This window comes from Acomys russatus, chromosome 8, assembly GCF_903995435.1.
Source record: "Acomys russatus chromosome 8, mAcoRus1.1, whole genome shotgun sequence".
In the NCBI taxonomy this organism is placed as follows: domain Eukaryota; kingdom Metazoa; phylum Chordata; class Mammalia; order Rodentia; family Muridae; genus Acomys; species Acomys russatus.
The window spans coordinates 44,428,005-44,447,699 of record NC_067144.1 but is presented as its reverse complement, the minus strand read 5'-3'; the positions used below and the strand labels follow the sequence as shown (position 1 = coordinate 44,447,699).

General features: G+C 36.7%; 1 protein-coding gene across 2 annotated transcripts in view; it reads left to right on the top strand.

Annotated features, from left to right (window-relative positions):
* Epha3 (EPH receptor A3) overlaps nucleotides 1-18,835 on the top strand; it is a 322,281-nt gene extending 303,446 nt beyond the window's left edge. For both annotated transcript variants that reach the window (XM_051150116.1, XM_051150115.1), the window contains exons 16-17: nucleotides 10,718-10,873; nucleotides 17,612-18,835. In XM_051150116.1, coding sequence (XP_051006073.1) covers nucleotides 10,718-10,873; nucleotides 17,612-17,717 — 262 coding nt within the window. In that variant the 3' untranslated portion in view covers nucleotides 17,718-18,835. The remainder of the gene's footprint in view (nucleotides 1-10,717; nucleotides 10,874-17,611) is intronic.
* Nucleotides 18,836-19,695: the final 860 nt, after the last annotated feature.

Below are 19,695 nucleotides of genomic sequence, written 5' to 3'. Positions count from 1 at the left end.
TGCATCAGATCATAGTATGTCTGGATACAAACAAATATTCAACTTTAAACAGACTTTCTTAGCTGATTTTTTCCTATCAGTGACTTTTTGCTACTATAGCATTAACTACCTGAATAATTTCCAAAGTTTTAGCCAAAATCCATTGATTCAGGGGAAAATATAGGTACGTTTCTGTAAAATGCCATTGGTTTTAGTTCATAAATTATATAAAATTGGTGGAATTATATGGTTTTTTAATGTTATAAATATATTTATCTTAGGAGGCCAAGCCATATAAAGTCATTATCAACCATCATGTTGCCCCTCAAGGATTTCAATATTTTTCCTTTAAAAAATTGTTCCCACAATTTGACGGTGGTTATGTATTTTTTTTTCAAAACTGATTGAACTCTTTTCTTCCTTTAATTTTCAAGCAGTGTTTTTAAGATATTATTTATTTTTATTATTTAATCAGATTACATCCCAATAGCTTTCCCTTCACTTGTATCTTTCCATTCCCACTCTTCCTCCCTCTTTCACCCTGTTCTGCTTCCCTAGACCTCTGACAGAAGGGGACATTCTCCCCCACCATATGACAATAGCCTATCAGGTCTCATCCAGACAGCCTGCTTCTTTTTTCTCTCTGTGCCTCTGGGCCTCCCCGCCATGGGGAAGTGGTCAAATTGGGGGCACCAGAGCTCATGTCAGAGGCAGTCCCCCTGCTTTCCCAACAACCATGGAGAATAAGCTGTCCATTGGCTAGATCTGAACAGGGGGTCTAGGTTTATTGCATGTATTGTCCTTGGTTGGTACAGCAGTTTGTACAGGCCTTCTTGGGTACAGATGTGCCAACCTTGATGGTCTTCTTGTGAGGTTTCTGGATCCTCTGGGTCCTTCTAGCCCCCCGTTCCTCCATACCACTCTCACCTGGAGTCCAGCTCTTGACTGAAAGTTTTAAAAATGTTTACATCCTTAGGATATATTGTCAGCAAGATAAAATTAATTGTTATTCGCTCTTACTCACTTTGTTGTCTCTAGTCATCTTTAGAGAAAGTGTCTCTGACCATCATGAGCAAATTCTTCTCCTTCTTTCTTACCTTCTACCTCAGTCTTCTCTGTATGTATTTATAATTTTCATTTCTATGTGACCTTTACCATAAGAATATTTTACAACATTATTTCTCACATTTCATGGTGATAAGCATCACCAGACCAATTCCCAAAGTGGCTCTGATTCTGAATCTTTAAGAAGCAACACTGTAATCCAGGTATTTGATAAAACTCTAGTGATTTTTTTTTTCTCAACAGGTGAACCTAAGACGGTGCATTCAGTACCTCCTGTATCAGCACATATCTTGGACCACTGCATCCCTCTTTTTCTAACATTCCTCAAAATAAATTTCCAAGCAGTGGTTTTCAAAGTATCTCCCAAATATTATGAAACATTCATCTTTTTCTGTCCTCCCATTAGCCACATTCCTTCTACTGTTTTTCTAGTTGAGTTGAGGTAAATTGACCAATAATCACTCATTCGCCCATTGGATGTAGGAGTGACTTTTAGCACGCCTTTATTACCTCATCTCCAAACTAGACTACTGCACTGACTGCCTAACTGAGCTCTTCTTCTGTTTTTCCCTGTACTGTGCATCTATTCATATACAACTCATAATTGCCTTAGCCTAACAGACATAACTTCAATCAGTTGTTTATAACCAATTTGGTATTCCTCTTACAACTCAGAAGAATGGCTAGAGTCTTTTGAAGGTCCGAAAAGCCTTGCTTTCCCCAATGGCACTTTTCATTCATTCACTAATTTTTTGTGGATGCTTATAATAAGCCTACCTCCTACATAATATAAACTATTAATCCTCTGTGTAATGAGGACACCAGATGGTACTGACCATATTGACAATTATGCTGCATAAGATGTACAGTATAAAGCCGGCAGTGCACACTGTAGGATGAAATACATAGCTATGTGGAAAATAAATTACTGTTGAAAATTAATCCTCTGAAGAACATAGATTTGAGCTATGATCTTGAAGCTGGTAATGACTTAGATGTTTAAAGAGTCATAACTCTCCTCATCCTGAGACAATACACACACACACACACACAGAGAGAGAGAGAGAGAGAGAGAGAGAGAGAGAGAGAGAGAGAGAGGGAGAGAGAGAGAGAGATAGAGGGAGAGAGAGAGATCTTTCTAGGACTGGATAAAAGAATTGAAGGTATATTGAGATGAGAGAGGATTTAGAGGTACAGGCACATGGGTGGGAGAGGGGGCGTGTTACTGAAGAGCAGTGAAGAAAGGTTCTGCCATAGCCTGGAGATACAAACAGAGGCCAGACCAGTTAAGGCTAAGCGGCCATCACGAAGACACTGGGATTCATTTTTCAAGGGCATAAGGAATCCATTATAGCATCTGAAGAAGTGAAGTTACATGGTTTGATTTACGTAGCTGTTTTCTGGAGAGGAGGTAAAGATGCGGGAGGAAGGGACCATTTTCACTTTCACTTTAGCAACCTGCAGCTTAGGTGGCACTTCTGGTCCCTACAGCACACTTAGCATTTCAGAAAGCAAAGGCAGCTGCTGTCACCTCTCCCAGAGTTTGTTTTGCATCTTTGTGTCCTTAAGAAATCAGTTAATGTGTCATTTATTATTTATTGTGAGAGTTTTCTGGTGATATATTAAAATCTAATATCATTATTCTGTTACAAAATGCAATATGATATTTAGCAGTCTCTTCATTCTGGATTGTGTGTGTGTGCGTGTGTGTGCGCGCACGCGGGTGCGTGCATGCACATGCACATGCCTAGTGTGTGGACAGTACCACTGTGTGAGACTACAGTCTTAGTTAAAAAGCATATTTCATATAACGTTATGTTAAGTCCCATGGTAGCAGATGCAACCTTCACTCCTAGATTACACTTGAGTCTGGAATTAAAAAGGATGATCAGAAACCTCACGTGCCTCACAGGATATGAGGGAAAATGGCAAAGCATTCAGGAATTTTGAAAGGATGTAAGTTTAGTTTTAGTTTTGCAGTTCCTTGGACGTAAGAAACTACTTTAGTATTGCATATAAAATTTCCATAAACTACTGGCAGTGTTAAACTTTAAACGGCGAAGTAACTCAACTACAGTTGATATGTCCAAACTGCACCGCATAAAATAGTTGTAAAATAGGATTTAGAAGGAAATTATAAAGCTTATGAGTAAGGAGCCTAAGAAATTATTTTGTGTGATAATAAAGATTAAGTATTAGCTATAGAAAGTGAATCTTCATCCACAGGAAAAGGCATTCAACAATTTGGAGTCAACCCTACTTTAGAAAGAGCAGAAGTGAACAAAGCCAAGATAAGGAAACAATTTCAATGTCTAAAAGGAGGATTAAGCTAGGATACAGAAGAGCAAATTATTGTACCAATGTAAATACTCTAGGACAAGGGAGCAAATGGAATGAGCAGAGTGATGGAACATGTTAGCAAGTTCTTGGGGCTTTACATTTGGAAGGCTGTGAGACCTGTCCTCTCCTGGACAGAGAGGAAGAGGGAAGAAAGAGATAGATTGGTAAGATCCAGACAGATGAACATTCTCTACACAATGAAACCCAGTGCCACTAGAAGCTGAAAGTCCACGTCAGCACGGAGGGGAAGATGGAACCGGAACTCTATGTATAGTACTGTTCTTATAGGCTTGGAATAGCAGCCATAGTTGTATACTTAGGAGATAAATTTCAAATCTATTGATTGTAGTTTTCCTCACTAATATATCCTTTTTCATTCCTATAGCATAGTGTAATTCTTAACAAAGTGTTCATGTCATAGAATGCCATGAGACTTTATGGGTGAGATATGTGGCTCTAATAGATTGAGAGTGAGATATTTTTATTCCAATTAGCAAGTCTATAATTATCAGCTCCTTGCAACTTCCTTATTTCTATGAGGTCCAAGGTTCATGGTGAAGCCTCTAAATTACTTAGTTAGAATCTGCAAGTAACCAACTTAAATTGTACAAATGCCAAGACACTCACTGAAATGGTCAAAGGCCTCTGTTGAATATAACTTTGTTGGCACCTTGGGAAGATTTCAGGCTGCTTAAATGGGAGCTGCTCAGTCACTTACTATCAGGAGATGTTAATCCTACAAGGAAAAGACAGAGAAACATCTATGGGTATCCAAGCTCATAACACACATAGTCACTCCCACCTGTGATAAAGTGGAGCACTAAGAATCATTAAATAATGGGCAAAACCTTACCAGACATGACACTTTATGAGTCATAAAACCAAGAATACAGAGTGACCAGTACTTCAGCGATAGTTTTCTGGGTTCTTTCCCAGTAACTATTTGGAGTTGTGACCCCTCTGGGGGGTTGAGTATTAGATATTTACATCAAAATACATACTATTAGCAAAATTACAGTTAAGTAATAGCAATGAAACAGTTTCATGGCTGATATCAGCACAACATAAGAAACCATATTAAAGAGTCACAGCATTAGGAAAGTTGAAAACACTGTTTTAGAGGGACAAATCTGAAATTATAGGAGGCCTTTTGATAGCTAGTTGATGACAGAAAATGTAAAACCATGCCATTGAGAAATTTAGAAGAAAAACACAATTAGACTGTGGATCTATGGTAAGGAGGTACGAAGCCCTCTCCTTTCCTTTAAGACTCGGTTTATCATTCTTAAAATGTTTGTGATATAAAAGCCATAGAAGATGGTTACAAAAGGATCCATACTGGGATGAAAGGCAGGTCATGTCGGCCATCTTGGCTTTTTAATCTACAAGCTTTCAGTGGTTCTCACCTTCTTAATACTGTGACCGTAAAATTATTTTGCTCTTACTTCATAACTGTAATGTTGGTGTTATGAGCCATAATGTAAATATCTGATACACAAAAAATATCTGATATGTGACCACTATAAAAAAGTCAGTCTACTCCATAGGGGTGGAGACCCACAGGTTGAGAGCCATTGTGGGCGTGGTTTATTTGGTGAGGCCTCTTCCCAGTCTTTGATGATACATTTTTAACAATATTATAAGTGATTCATGGAGCCTAAGTCCTTGACATGAAGAATTTTGAAATGCATTAAAATAATTAGGCTAAAGTTGCAGAGGGAAAGTAAGCATTTTTGCAGCATAAAGACTTAAATATTCTAATTAATCTGTGTATAATGAGGTCCTGAAGGCCCAGTCACATAGAGTTCATTGGAATCATTGTAAAGACTGCCTTTTTTTGCACTGCTCACTATGGGCATATCATGTTAATGAATTTACAACAGAAATACAAGCAAAAGCCAAAAACTACTCATTTATTTTGTTAATGGCTGTAAGCAAATACTGTTTTTTAAAAAAAATCTCTTAATGTTCGAGTACATAAACCAATATTTTTCAAGTATGTGATGTTTTGACAAATTGTACATCATGATAAAGCCTACAACAAAAACCCAATTCTGCCACAGTCCTCAAAATGACTTTGACCGCAAATTCTGAACTGACATATTTTGCTCTCTGACAAATATTATAAAGAACATTTTACATGGAAACAAATATGCTGCATACCCAGGTGATTTTTCTTTCCCGTTAAAAATCTTAAAGTCAAAGTAATGTTTTCTTAGTAATTTATCATTTAAAAAGAAATATTTAACTACATATAATTTTCAATGAATATGAATATTCACTTATTTTTTATTACAAATGTAAATATTTGTATTTGTTTAATATATAGTATATATAAATATATTTTAATATATTTAATGGCATCTGGACTTTTAATTTTAGGGATGTAAGGATCAAGGTTAGTATTTATCCACATTCAAATACATAAGTATGGCATTCCTTCTTCAACATAGTTTACAGGCAGCATATTGAAACTTAAAAGCTAAATTACAAAAGACACTGAAAATGACAAAAGAAAATAATATTAATATTTTGGCTTTAAGAAATGACTTAACATTCAATCAAACTATTCTCAATAAATAAAATAAAATTTAAATATGTTACAGCATGCATTTCTAATGTTATTGATCTCTCCTAGATGTCATGGCACTTATTGGTTCAAGAAATACATATTACCCATACTTTTGAAGCATGAAAATAGAGCTATTTATAAAGCAAATGCAGGATAAGAATAACTTTCCTAATGAATCTAGGGCAGTATTGAAACAAGCTGATTATTAGGAGATATTAGCGGGCTTGGTAGTTGTTAGCTGGCATTTGTTCCCCTCTCCCTGGTGCTAATTGGTATGTAAGCACTGGCAGCTAAAATACAAGTTGATGGGAAGAAAATACGTGTACCTCTTTAATGCAAGGGTATAAAAGCCCATAAAGGAATAATTCACAAACCCAAATACAAGGAGGGAGCAAGCAGGGGAGGAAAGTTATTTTTTGCTTCCCCTGAGCAAACATGTAATTTCCATGATTTCTTTTTAATGACTGCGGTCTGCGGCCAGTAGGCACTGATTTATGAAAAGCTGTAAAAGATCAGGTGGAACTCTGTAGGACATCGTTTACAGCTGCATGGATTGAAACCTATCTAATTTGTCTAGTAAAAGTGTGAGCTCACGGTGCACATCACCCGGCCTATAAATTTCCCCTTCAGACCCAATGTCTGGGGTTGGGTCTAAAAAAAAAACCTGTTGCCTGCAGCTGCTCAGAAAGCCAATTCCCTTGGTGAGCATGGAGAGACATCACAGGCTCTTCACAGTGAGAGACAAATTCCTACCCATTGATAAACTCTCCAGATGTCCTCTCTGAGGAGGAAAGGAACCAATTGTTATTTGAAATCCCTAGAGAAATCCTGGAAGTGGAAAAGTGATACTTTGCAGAGCTGGTTATTCTAAGGTCACTGGCATTAAAATTAGGTCCCAGCCCCCCACCCTACCCCCTGCCCCACCCCCTGCCTCTTTTCCTTTTTTTTTTTCTTGGTTGTACTTTGATCCAAGTCATAAACAGAAAAACTCAGCTGGGGTCACTCTAATCCCTAATCCACACGTCCTGTTCTATTTCAATTTGTTTAGACTCATTTTCTCCAACTTCTTGTTGAGTCTGTCCAAAGTGTTGAGTTTAAAAATACAAACCTTCCTGAGCTGAGAAGAAAATGTTTCCCATTTTGCTATTAGGCACACTTCATAAATATCCTGAATAAGTGGCCTGGGGTTTGATTCTTCATACCCACAAACCCATAAATAAAAGAGTATTACTATTCACGAAACTGGGAGTCGACATGAGTTCTGTGCAACAGCTACTGGAGACATAGAAGCTGTCTGGTCTGTGTGTGTGTTCACATCTGCGGGTATTTTTACATCTCTCCCATCCAAGGGCACTTTTATATCTGATTGTCCTGTATCTCAGCCTCACTTCATTTTTCTTATACAGATTTCTCATACTTGGTTTTATATTTTTCTGTGCACTTTATATACGGGAAAGGTGACTTGTCCAAAAAAATGCCAAAGTTTGGCTGCACTGTCTATCGACAAAAATAGAGACAGAGTGATATGTAATGTTGCCTTCTTTTCCCTAAATTAGTTTTAAACTTGGAAGTTTTAATCAGATGATTTTAATGTATCCATAGAAATAATGAGAAAATTGTATATAAATTTATGGGTTTCTCATATGCTCTGAATACCTATGTCTAGGGTAGGCTCTAAAATACTTCTTCCTTAAAATCTTTAGCTCTTGACCAGTATGGTGGCTCAGCAGGTAAAGAAGCTTAGTGCTAGTAGTGATGAACTGAGTTTAATCACCATTACCTACAGTAAGGTGGATAGAAACTAGCTATCCTACAATGATCTCCATTGTCCACATGTGTGTTGTGGTGCAAACATCTACAACATAATATTCACACATACAAACACACACACACACACACAGAGAGAGAGAGAGAGAGAGAGAGAGAGAGAGAGAGAGAGAGAGAGAGAGAGAGAGAGAGAGAGAGAGAGAATAAATATAATAAAATAATTTTAGAAAAAATCTTACACTTTGCATATCTTTTGTATGTAAAGGAATGATGGGGCCCATAAACAGCAGTAAATGAAACTTCCCTATTAAAAGTACCTTTGAAATGCAGAGTTGTCTCATTTCCAAATTCTCCTCAGAGTCATTTTCTTATTTACAGCAGGAATGTTTCCTCCCAAGGCCTATATGATACCCAGTGGGTGCTTTCATACATGAAAAAGTGTAGAGCTGCAGAGCATCTGCATACGTGAATACTCTCAGTTACTTAATAAGAGTTTACTATATACAACCACAGATAAATTCACTTCAAAAATACAAATTAAAACATGTTAATTATTCTTCAGTTACCTTGGATTCTCTGAATCTCCAAGCTCAGTTCCTATATTTTTAAATGTTGAATTTAACAGTCAAATTATGTATTTATTTTAGACAAGCTTTCAAAAGGATAGATAACAAAAACTGTTAAAAAAAAAAAAAAACTGATGATCCTGGATATTTCATGTTACAGAACGAATCTAGAAAGCCCAGAATATGCTCTACACTGACCTACACCATTTGTCCCAGGGATCTTTAAAATACATTAAAATATCTTATGAGATAAAGATTAAATCCAATGCCAACTTCACAAAAGATGAAATATTTTGAACATTAGCTCTGATGATGTTAAATAATCAAAATGCATATTCATAATTATAAAAATTAGATTGTGGGATATACAGTTTTACTATAAACAACACTCTGTTCAGTAATGAGAACAGCAACAGCATTAGGCAGACTAGCACATCCACTTACGAGTGTACCCTGGGACCTCATAATGAGCTTGTAAAAGTGATTGACTATTCTAATGAGATCTCTAATAAGAGCTACTTTACAGGGCTATTGCTCCACTGTATAGACAATACCACATATGACTAAATGTATAGCCACTCAACACAGTAGTAAACAATATGCCAATCCAACTATTTCATTAAAGTTTAAATATACTAAACCTTCATTTCTGAAGTTTTAAAAATGGAGACAAGCAGCTGGGCCATGGTGGCATACACTTTTAATTCCAGCACTTTTTGTGAGTGCTGGAGCTTTGTGAGTTCAAGGCCAGCCTGTTGTACATAGTGAGTCCAGGACAGCCAGGGTTACGCAGAGAAACCCTGTCTCAAAAAAAAAAAAAAAAAAAAATGTTAACAAGCTTCATAGGGTTTGCAACCATGTTAGAAAAATAGCGTTCCTCTCCAGTTATGAGGCAACATTGCTCTGAATATATCTATGCATTTATGAGTCATCTATTGATCATCTATATTATGTCCATCACATAAATCCCATTTTACAGATGAGCCAAACAGAAAACCCTACACAGGCCACAAATATAGTATATGGATTCCTCCCTCACCCTTCATAGCATGTATAGACCACAGGACACATCCTATGATCACAAATATATTTAGAAAAGAAAGGAAGGAAGAAAGAAAGAAAGAAAGAAAGAAAGAAAGAAAGAAAGATGATTTAAACACATTTTGCCCAAATGGTGTAACTAGCAGGGAAGAGCATCCCCTCCAGTACAAGCTGTGTCTAAATCTCTGCTCTGTCTCTTTTGCCTCAGGGAACCAAAATTGTAACTTAATTTCTGTTAGTGTTGGCTTCTGCATCTATTATAAAGCATACGCCATCTGTGTTGTAAAGGTTAAGTCTTGATGTCTGTGTAATGAGCTTAGCATAGGGCCTGGAACAATGTAAGTGTTCATAAATTTTAAATTTAACCCACAAATAAGGCCTTTGTAACGGCATTGTTTTTAAGTTTCCTCATAAAAAGAAGAGGGGTGTTAATTTTCCCAATCTTATGATTCAAAGTACAGTTAAAAAAGAGTTACTAAAAGCTAAGAGGGATGAAAACCAAACAAACAAAAGCACACCCACACTAAGAAAGTTTACTCACAACTTGCTTATTTTAATTCCTTAGGGAGAGAAATATAATGCCCTCCATTTCCTTCAATTCATTTTTGGACCTTTGCTTCAACAAATCTGGCCTAGGTTCGTAGATGTGCAAACAGAATCATGGCTTCATAAACCAACCCTAAAGAATTTTGAAACAATGCAGATGAATGCTGTCAATATAAACTACAATCTGCCTCTTTATCTCTTTGTCTCTGAACATATGTATATGCACATACACACATGTGTGTGTCATATCCATTTGGTGTTATTCAATAAGGAATAATTTCATGTATTATTATTCATCTTCTAATTTCCATTCTTTTTGTAATTTTTACTTTATAAATGGCATTGGTAGTGTTATAAAATATGTGCTGACTTCAAGTCTTGCTGTTAAGTGTGCCTTCTATTTGAAAATAACCTTTACCCACCAAATCTATACAATTTCTACAAACAAACTCCCTTTGTAAAGGGTTTAATATTGAAACAGAGTCCATTAGTAAAGCAGAAAAGAAAACGTTTACTGTGTCACGTGTCATGCCTGTTATAACTGTATCTAAATCATACCACCTTGTTAATGACTTAAAATGTTCAGTTTTAAAAAGGATCTGTGTGGCGTTTTTATATATTTTGCTGGCAAAGTTTTGATAATTTAAAGCAATGAAGGGCAGAGGAGGTAGCACTTAGCCAGCTTTAACAGATGAAGAATTCATGGCCGATCAATTCCTTGAGTAAACAGGAACACCACATGCAGTCTCCAAGTTCCCGCTGAAGGTGGTGTCAAATTTTGACACTTGGCCACTCCAATCACTTCTGATTTCTCTCCTTCAGTTGTTTTCTTTTCTTGTAGGCCATCAAACCTTCTTCTGGACCAAAGCAATGTCGACATCTCTGCCTTCCACACAACTGGTGATTGGCTCAATGGCGTCCGGACAGCCCACTGTAAGGAAATCTTCACAGGCGTGGAGTACAGCTCCTGTGACACCATTGCCAAGATCTCTACAGAGTAAGTGGCATATTGGGAAGGAAACAGAGTATTGTGGACTGTGTCCTGATCATATCTGTTTTGCATTAAGGGTTATAGACATCTGATTATATCTGTTTAAGGTTTGTGGGTTATAATTACTTCTTAAAGTAATGTCCACAATAACAACAGAACAGAACCCTGAAGTCCTTTGGACCACACACATATTGACATGTGTTGAACTGCCTTCCTTCTCCTAAAAGGCATGCAGGATAGTGTCTTCCTAGATAGCAGTATGTCCTCGTTAAATGAATAAACACAACCTCCTAATAGAAAACATTTTAAGGTGTAATGTGTATTCCTGTGTATGCTACTTCCTGTTATTTATTTTTTTTTTACTAAAGTTTCATATCTGTCGATACGGAAAATTGAGCAGTGAATGAATGATATACTAGAGAGAGAACATGTCAAAATCCAAAAGCAGTTTTCACAACTGCTGTATATCTATAATCTATCTAAATTCTACCATCATGTATTATTAAGTGTTTACTCTGTGAAGAAAACCAATCAGAAAAGAGAAGTTCCCAGTAAGCTTTAAATAGGCTAGTTCTGTTTTCTATAAAAGACTCATAGTAGGGGAAGATATAATCTGTATTGGGTTGTTAGTCTTAACTTATAGTTTTCCACGTTAAAGATTAATAATAACCAAATATATCATGCTGCAATTCTTTTTTTTTCTTCTTTTTCCAATTTTTTATTAATTTATTCTTGTTACATCTCAATGTTTATCCCATCCCTTGTATCCTCCCATTCCTCCCCCCCCCCCATTTTCCCATTATTCCCCTCCCCTATGACTGTTCCTGAGGGGGATTACCTCCCCCTATATATTCTCATAGGGTATCAAGTCTCTGCAATTCTTAATGGTCACTCTAAGAAGAATCTTCTAACTTGAGAAACTCTTTGATTAAAGGAAAGTATTTTAAAGAGAATCAAGTGAAAGCTGGATATAGGGTTCAGTTGGTAGAGTGTATTTAATCCCCAGAGCCATATGTACTGGGTATGGAGGTGCTTATACTAACAGAGAGGAGACAGGGAATCAGAACTTCAAAATCATCCTTCTCTGCAAAGACAGTTGAGACAAGTCTAGCCTATGTGAAGCCCTATCCATAAAAATGAAAAAATAAGAGATAGCCAAGTGATTGCAGTGAAAATAGAAAGTTTTCTTTCTTACCCTCAACTTATGATTGGAAAGTAGAGTAAAGAACAGGTGGTCACGTTCTTTATTTCTGCAAATGAGATTCAGATTGCTTCGCTTGCTGTTGTGACTGGGTCTTTTTCTCATGTTCTAAACAATATCAATTTTTCTGTTTTCTGATCACACATGCACACACAAGCAAACACACAAACACAAGCATTTCAACTCTGCCATGCTGACACATAGCTGAGCATGGGACAACTCTCTTAACTATCAGAGATACAAGAAAGGATTCATTTTCATTTGAACATTAGGACCTCAATAGCTACATGATTGTCACTACTTACCAATTCTTTTCAAAGGAAGGAGAGTGGAAGAACATTCCCTTGGTTCTAGAGGCCTGCATCCAAATATAAGGTTTGAGATTGTCTGAAAGAAAGATGCTTGCATTGGGCAGATATTCTCCATGCTAACCAAACTCCTGTGTCAGTCATTTTCTCTTTCATCTTCACTTTGTGGAATGTAGCTGCTAGTCATTTAAGGTTCCTTTAAGACTTACCCTCTCCAAACACTTTGAATGCTACCCTGACAGTCATTTCAACAATTTCACTCTGAGGAGCCAATGTTAGATCGTCAAAAGGAGAGTACACAATGTAATTAATACATGCATAAGTACGCAAGAAATAATTTGTATAATTTGTATTATAGTGTTGTGTTCAGAGACATTGGAGATCAAAAAAGGTCCCATGAAAGTGTTTACTGCTCTTGGGGCGAATAATGTGTCCTCAGAAAGTAAACTTACTCTGGTCCATCTGAAACATCCCTGCAGTCCTGTTTAAAGTGGAAGGTGATGTTTACAGAATGAATTTCTTATCCTGCCAACAGTACACTGAGTTTCTGAGGTTGCTGTTTTGATCAGACATAGTTACAGGGTACATTCGAGAGTTCAAACTTTTTTCTTTTGAACATTTTTATACATTCTTATTTTAGTAACACAAACAGTTAGGGTTGTGACACACAAGACACCTGCTTTAGAACATAAGGGCATGGCAAAGGACAGCCACAAAGTTGAAAGTTCCTACACAGTTGTTAGATTTTCAAAGGCAAAGTAAGGCAAACGCTTATTTTTTCATAATGCATAATGACAACCTACATTGAAATATAAGAAGCAGAAGATACTTAATAAGATTAACTGCTACTTTGTAATATAAATACAGGTAGCTTTTAGAAGCTGTGAATGGCTTTAGAAAGGCATTTGTTCAAAACAGGTGAGCCAAAAGCATCTTTTAATTGAAACTGAGCCATTTGTTTGACTCAACATTACAGTAGTCAACAATAAACTATTTAGCTGGTAGAATACTTCTTTTCAGTATAACTTGTATTTGAATAATCAGTAAATATGCATTCAGTAAGGAACCTCCCTTTTCTGAGAATCTTCACTCCTTCATATTTGTTCTTCAGATTCTGAAGATGTCTTCTTCCCTGTTGTAGGGAAGAGACCACATGACCTAAGCAAATTACAAAAGACAACATTTAGTTGGGACCTTGCTTACAGTTTCAGAGGGTTAGTCCTGGACGATCATGGCAGGTAGCATGGCGCTAGAGCAGTAGATGGTTCATAAGTTAGAGGCAGAGAAAGCAAGATAACTAGGAATGACCTGAGCTATTAAAACCCCAAGCTTATCCCATTGACACACCTCCTCAAAAAAGCCATCTTAATTCTTCTCAAACTGTCCCACTAAGTGGGATCCAAGGATTCAAATCTATGAGCTTAAGGGGGAAATTCTCATTCAACTAGATGTTCTTGTCCTCTACTCCCTAAAATGTCTTTTTTTTTTCCCTATATTAGGTACAATGTAGGGTCAGAATCGATTGACATAATAATGTTTCTGTCCTGAGTTACCATATCCTATACTTATGCATACTTCCGGTTTATATTGTTATACAATTATAGAAGTTTAAAAAGAAAGGAAGGAAGGGAGAGGGGAGAAGGAGATAAAAGTTAGAGGAAAGAGAGATGGAAGGAGAGAGGGCGTGGAGGGAGGGAGGGAGACAGAATATTCTTGGCTAGGGAATTGGCTCTGTCCATCAAGGAATGTCATATAAGCATAAACCTAAGACCTTAGTTCTAAAACCAGATTGACATAAAAGCAGAGCACAGAGACATATGTACACACACACATACATACACATATGCACACCCACACACATGCACTCACACATACACACATGCATGTACACATGCATGCACAAACACATAAACGGAAGGGTGCCCATGTCTACTGTCTTTAATTCATTTTAATTTATTTATGACAATATTTTCATCCCCAAATGCTATAGAACCCTTAACTCAACAATTTAATTTTCCTTTTGCCCTCATGTTTTATCTTTTGAACTTGGTTGCTTCACCACTTATTTTTTTTTTTTTTTTGAAGCACCCACTCTCAATTCAGAAATGATCTACTTAACCAAATAACCCTAGAAATTCTCCTAGAATTGGCAGACACCTGGGTAGGATGTTGGATTTCTTTCTGTTTTCTTGCTCAGGCGATCAAGCCCCATGGAAAGATCACCAGACGTTTCCTCTCAAATGTATTTTAATTTATTTCAGAAAATTTAGGGATTTTTACAAAAATGAAAGCTACTCAAGCCCCCAAATTTTCACATGAAGCCAAGAACATACTTTTAACAAACATTATTAAAAATGTTATTGTATAGCAAAGGGTAGATTTAGAGGGGTTCTATTGATAAAGAAGGGGAGCAGAGGTATGGGCAAAGTGACAGAAATGGTGGAGACAGGAGGGGATTACACTGGTATAACGAACACTGAAGAGAGCAGTTGTTACAGGTCAGTATCCTATGGCTTTAAGTGTCATTTCCAAAGTGCTACCACTCACCCATTTGTGCATCAGTTGGTCCAGGTCCTGATATGGATCTGCTCTTTAGCCTTGAATCTTTCTGCTTCTATTTTGGATAGAATGATCAAAATGACACGAGCACACAAGGCATGCTATGAAGATTGTAGAAGTTGGTTTTCAGAATCTGCACATGGCAAGATGGTTCAGAGAATACAAAGAAGTTAAGAAAGTGAGAGTCCACTTTAAAAAACAGACAGGGAATAACTGAAAGGAATAATTTATATATGATTTCTAAATTCAAATGTAATCCTCTTTATTATACATAGTTATAAATCTACTTTTGGCTTACATCAATTTTCTGACATACGAGTCTAAGTCATTACTACAAATTTCTTTAGGAGTATATTTGAGGACAGTACCTTCAGAGAAATAACAAGTTATTTTGTAGACTCCCAGTAGCTTCTTCTCTTCCTTCTCCTCTTTCTCTTTGTTGTCATCCTCCTCCTCTCCTTCTTCTTTCCTCAATACAGGGTCTTTTTTTTTTCAAGATAATTTTTTAATTAATTTATTCTTGTTACATCTCAGTGGTTATCCCATCCCTTGTATCCTCCCATTCCTCCCTCCCTCCCATTTTCCCCTTACTCCCCTCCCCTATGACTGTGCCTGAGGGGGACTTCCTGCCCCTTTATATACTCATAGGGTATCAAGTCTCTTCTTGTCTTTCTATGTAGTGTTCATTGTCCTGGAACTCTTTCAGGAGATCAGGCTGATGTGAACTCACAGACATCCACTTGCCTTTCCCTCCTAGGTGCTTTATTAAAAATGTGTATATGTTTGTTTCCACAGTAAGCATACAGCCTCTAATAAATGATGCCCCAAAGAAATTGTTAAGAAGTTCTCAATAAAACGGAATATTTGAGTGAGGATCTGAAACATGCACATATCAAAGAATTATGTAAACAAGGATTAATTCATAAAATACATAGATTTACCTGTTTTTCTTCTAAAATTAATTTTTTACAATGTTTATATTAATTTCTGAGCATAAACTACTTTATATTTAGTAAAGATATACCTTTTTCATTTATCTATGAGTGTACAAAATTAATTTGAAGGCAACAACAATTTCAGCTATAGACCACTATTGTGGGTCATGAATTTAGGGAGAACTGATGAGGATTAAAACTGAATGCTCAGGAGGTAAACTTTAAACCCCTACCCAGATCTATCCAATGGTCAGAACAGTCTTTACACTTGAGTGGAGAGTGGGATATGACTTTCTCATGTACTCTGGTGCCTCATATTTGACCATGTTCCCTGGAGGGGGAGACCTGGTGGCACTCAGAGGAAGGACAGCAGGTTACCAAGAAGAGACTTGATACCCTATGAACATATACAGGGGGAGGAAATCCCCCTCAGGAACAGTCATAGGGGAGGGAAGAATGGAAGGACACAAGGGATGGGATAACCATTGAGATGTAACAAGAATAAATTAATAATAAAAAATTAAAACAAAAACAAAAACAAAAAAATAAAAAAACTGAGTGCTCTAGAGCTGGTATTGACTGGAACATTCAGATGATAAAGAAAGAGCTCTAGTCTTTCTTGACGTGGTTGGCAGTGTTTTCAATGAAATGTCTGTGTTGACACAGGTAGGTGTGTACAGTTGACCAAAATGCTCACACAGGGTCCCAGGATAGTTACATGATGGCCCTGTGGCCCCAGAGATGGTGCCCCAAGAGGAGCTAAGCAGAAGATTTCTATGTCATAAGGCATAAATACAAGAAACAATACACTATCACCTCAGATTTTTATCTACCAACAGTGAAAACAGCCCTTGAGGCAGTCCTAATTCAAGGGAGTAGCAAAAAGATATAAAAAGGAGTGCCTAATTATCTATTATCAGTTGGGCTAATAAATCAAAGCTTAGTTCGTCTGTTGTCACAAATGTCTACAACATTGTCAGCTTCAATAACAAGGTGTAATCTCTCAAATTTTGTAGGCAAGGGTGGGAAATCAAGGCACTGGCAATGTTACTCAGGAATATCTTTTAAATGGAGAGCATGGACTGACTTATACATGAACTCTGGTGCCCCACTCCTCTTGGTGGGGAGGCCTGGTGGCACTCAAAGGAAGAATAAGCAGGCTACCAAGATGAGACTTGATAGCCTATGACCATATAGTGTGGGAGGAGGTCCCCCTCGGTCTTAGACGGAGGAGAGGGGAATAGGGTGAAAGTGGGAGGGAGAGATGAACAGGAGGATATAAGTGATGGTTTAACAATTGACTTGTAATCTGAAGAAATTAAAAAAATAAAAAAATAGTCTTGATTCTTCTAGTTTCTGGTAAATCCTGAGGTTTTCTTTTATTCCATTTGTATGTTTTCTTCTTCTTTGTGGAAGAGTGGATTTACAATTCACCATTATATAGTGCTCTATTTCCTTAATACCCACTTCAATTATATTTTCAAAAGAATCTAACATTACATAAAGACATAATGTGAAGTTGTGTGTTGACAAAAGTTGTGAGAAGCATATGTTACCCACTACAACATCTATATTCTTGCACGAGATCAGGACATAACAACATATCAGTGTTTAAAAAGTAGAAATCTGGTAACAAGCATGGTAATATATGAATATATAATTATAGTTATAGGATTGTGCTCATTTGAAAATTAAAACTTTCTTCTGAGTGTCATCAGTTACTTTCTCCCATGTTTTACAGTGACATGAAAAAAGTTGGTGTTACCGTGGTTGGGCCACAGAAGAAGATCATCAGCAGCATTAAAGCTCTAGAAACACAATCTAAGAATGGTCCAGTTCCAGTGTAAAGTACTAGAAGGATTTGAGAAATGGGGAAGATGAAGCATTCTTCTGCAGCCAGATGGAAATGATGGAGACACTCACGAAAGCTCCAAGTCTAATAAGACACTCAGTTATAAGTCCAAATGCCTTAAAAATAAATTTAAAATCTCTTTATTTTCCCCTACCATTTTACAGATGGGTGGGTGAGTGCATTTTGTTTTGTAATTGCTTTTTTATGTTAATTGAAGGGATCAATTAAAATTCTTCAGCTCAAATGGAAGAACTAGTGTAGAGCCATTGATCATAAACTATCATGGAGGTATAGCAAGTAAACTAGCAAGATGGACTTGACAGATTTGTCATGAATGGCCACAAAAGAAAAGACTTGTGATATTTTTATACACAGAAGAAATCTGAAACAGGTATTTTGTTTCTTTAAAAGCAAGCAAAAGAGAGGCATTTATACCTCAAACTATCTGGCCATATTTACTACCTTATCACTTTAGTATTCTCTTTTATCTGTTTGAAGCATATAGAGATGAAGTTTGTAGTTGTTTTAAATACTATACATTTTTACTTGTTACCTTCTTGAAGCATACTGTGTAAAGACATGTCTTAATTTTGGGGGGAAAGTGCATATTTATTTTCTTTTGGATGGCTTTTATTGTTTTATATTTATGCCTTGATGATTTCATTTGGGTTTTGTTACAGCCAAGTGCCAAATGCTATCTCAAATTGTCAGCAGTAAGAAACATGTTTAACTCGACCCAGAGAATGATGTGTTCCTTTCTAGAATTGTAGAACAATCCACTTATATGTACTAACACAATGAAACTCTTTCCCTGTTCATACAGTAACCAAATCACTCACAGTCTGAATTATCCCATTCATTTTTGTCTCTCCATTTATCAATAAATGTATGCTCCTAATTTAGTGTAATATACTGGCTTGTATGTAATAGATTTTTAACCAGATGTCATACTTTTCCTACTCTGGTGCTTAGAGGACATCAATTCCTTTCTTCATGAAGGAAAATTGTTAGTGCTCCTTAGCTTTGCAAAATTGGAAAGATTAAAATGAAGTTAGATGATTACATTAATTGACAACTGCCTATAGGTAAATGCATGACACACAAATGCAAACACACACATACACACACACACACACACACACACAATCACTGACTTTGAAAAGTCTCTTATTATCATAGCTTAAATTTGAAAACCTCTTTGTAGAGACTGATGATAACTAAGCTACTCATTTGCATCACAGGGGTGTAGGTCAATTAATTACATATTTTCATCATCAATATCAGGTATAACTGTCTTTGAGTCTTCCACTTCAATGTACCTATTGTGATTTGGGTGCATTATTAGAAGCCTTGACCTTCTAAACATATTAATAAACATATCAGTTTTTTAAAATTGCAACTCATCTACCAAATGAATCCACATCTGCAGGTGATTGGGAGGTGTCTCACTGTGGGTATGTAGAATTGCTGTTCTCTAAAGGCCAATTTTGAGCATGTTCATTAATCTTGAAGGACATGCCTAGCTGTCCATATGTGCTGGTTAGATGCTAGCTTTTCTTGCTGATATTGCCATTCCATAGTTCCAAGAAATGCACATGCCATAAAAATAAGATGGTTAAAGCAAAGCTGCAACAAGTATGTCTATATGCAAGAGGGGACACTAAAGCTATCTAGCTGCCACTCATAAAGAAAGCTCCTTAATGCACATCTGTGGTAGGTTTAGTATACTAGAGCTTAGGTGTGATTTTTTTCAGACGTAAATTTTGTTCCCAAATTTTGGCAATATTCATTATAATTAAGTCATGCTACTAGAAGTTGTATCAGACTTATAAGAGCATGCAATTTTTAGGAAAGGCTAATGAAATTAATTATAAAATTTGCTTATATCTCCTGAAAGCAGCTGGAGAAAGATTCTAATCAAGGAATTTATGTTTTGGAACATTAGGTCAAACTTCAAATCTGGTATCTGTACC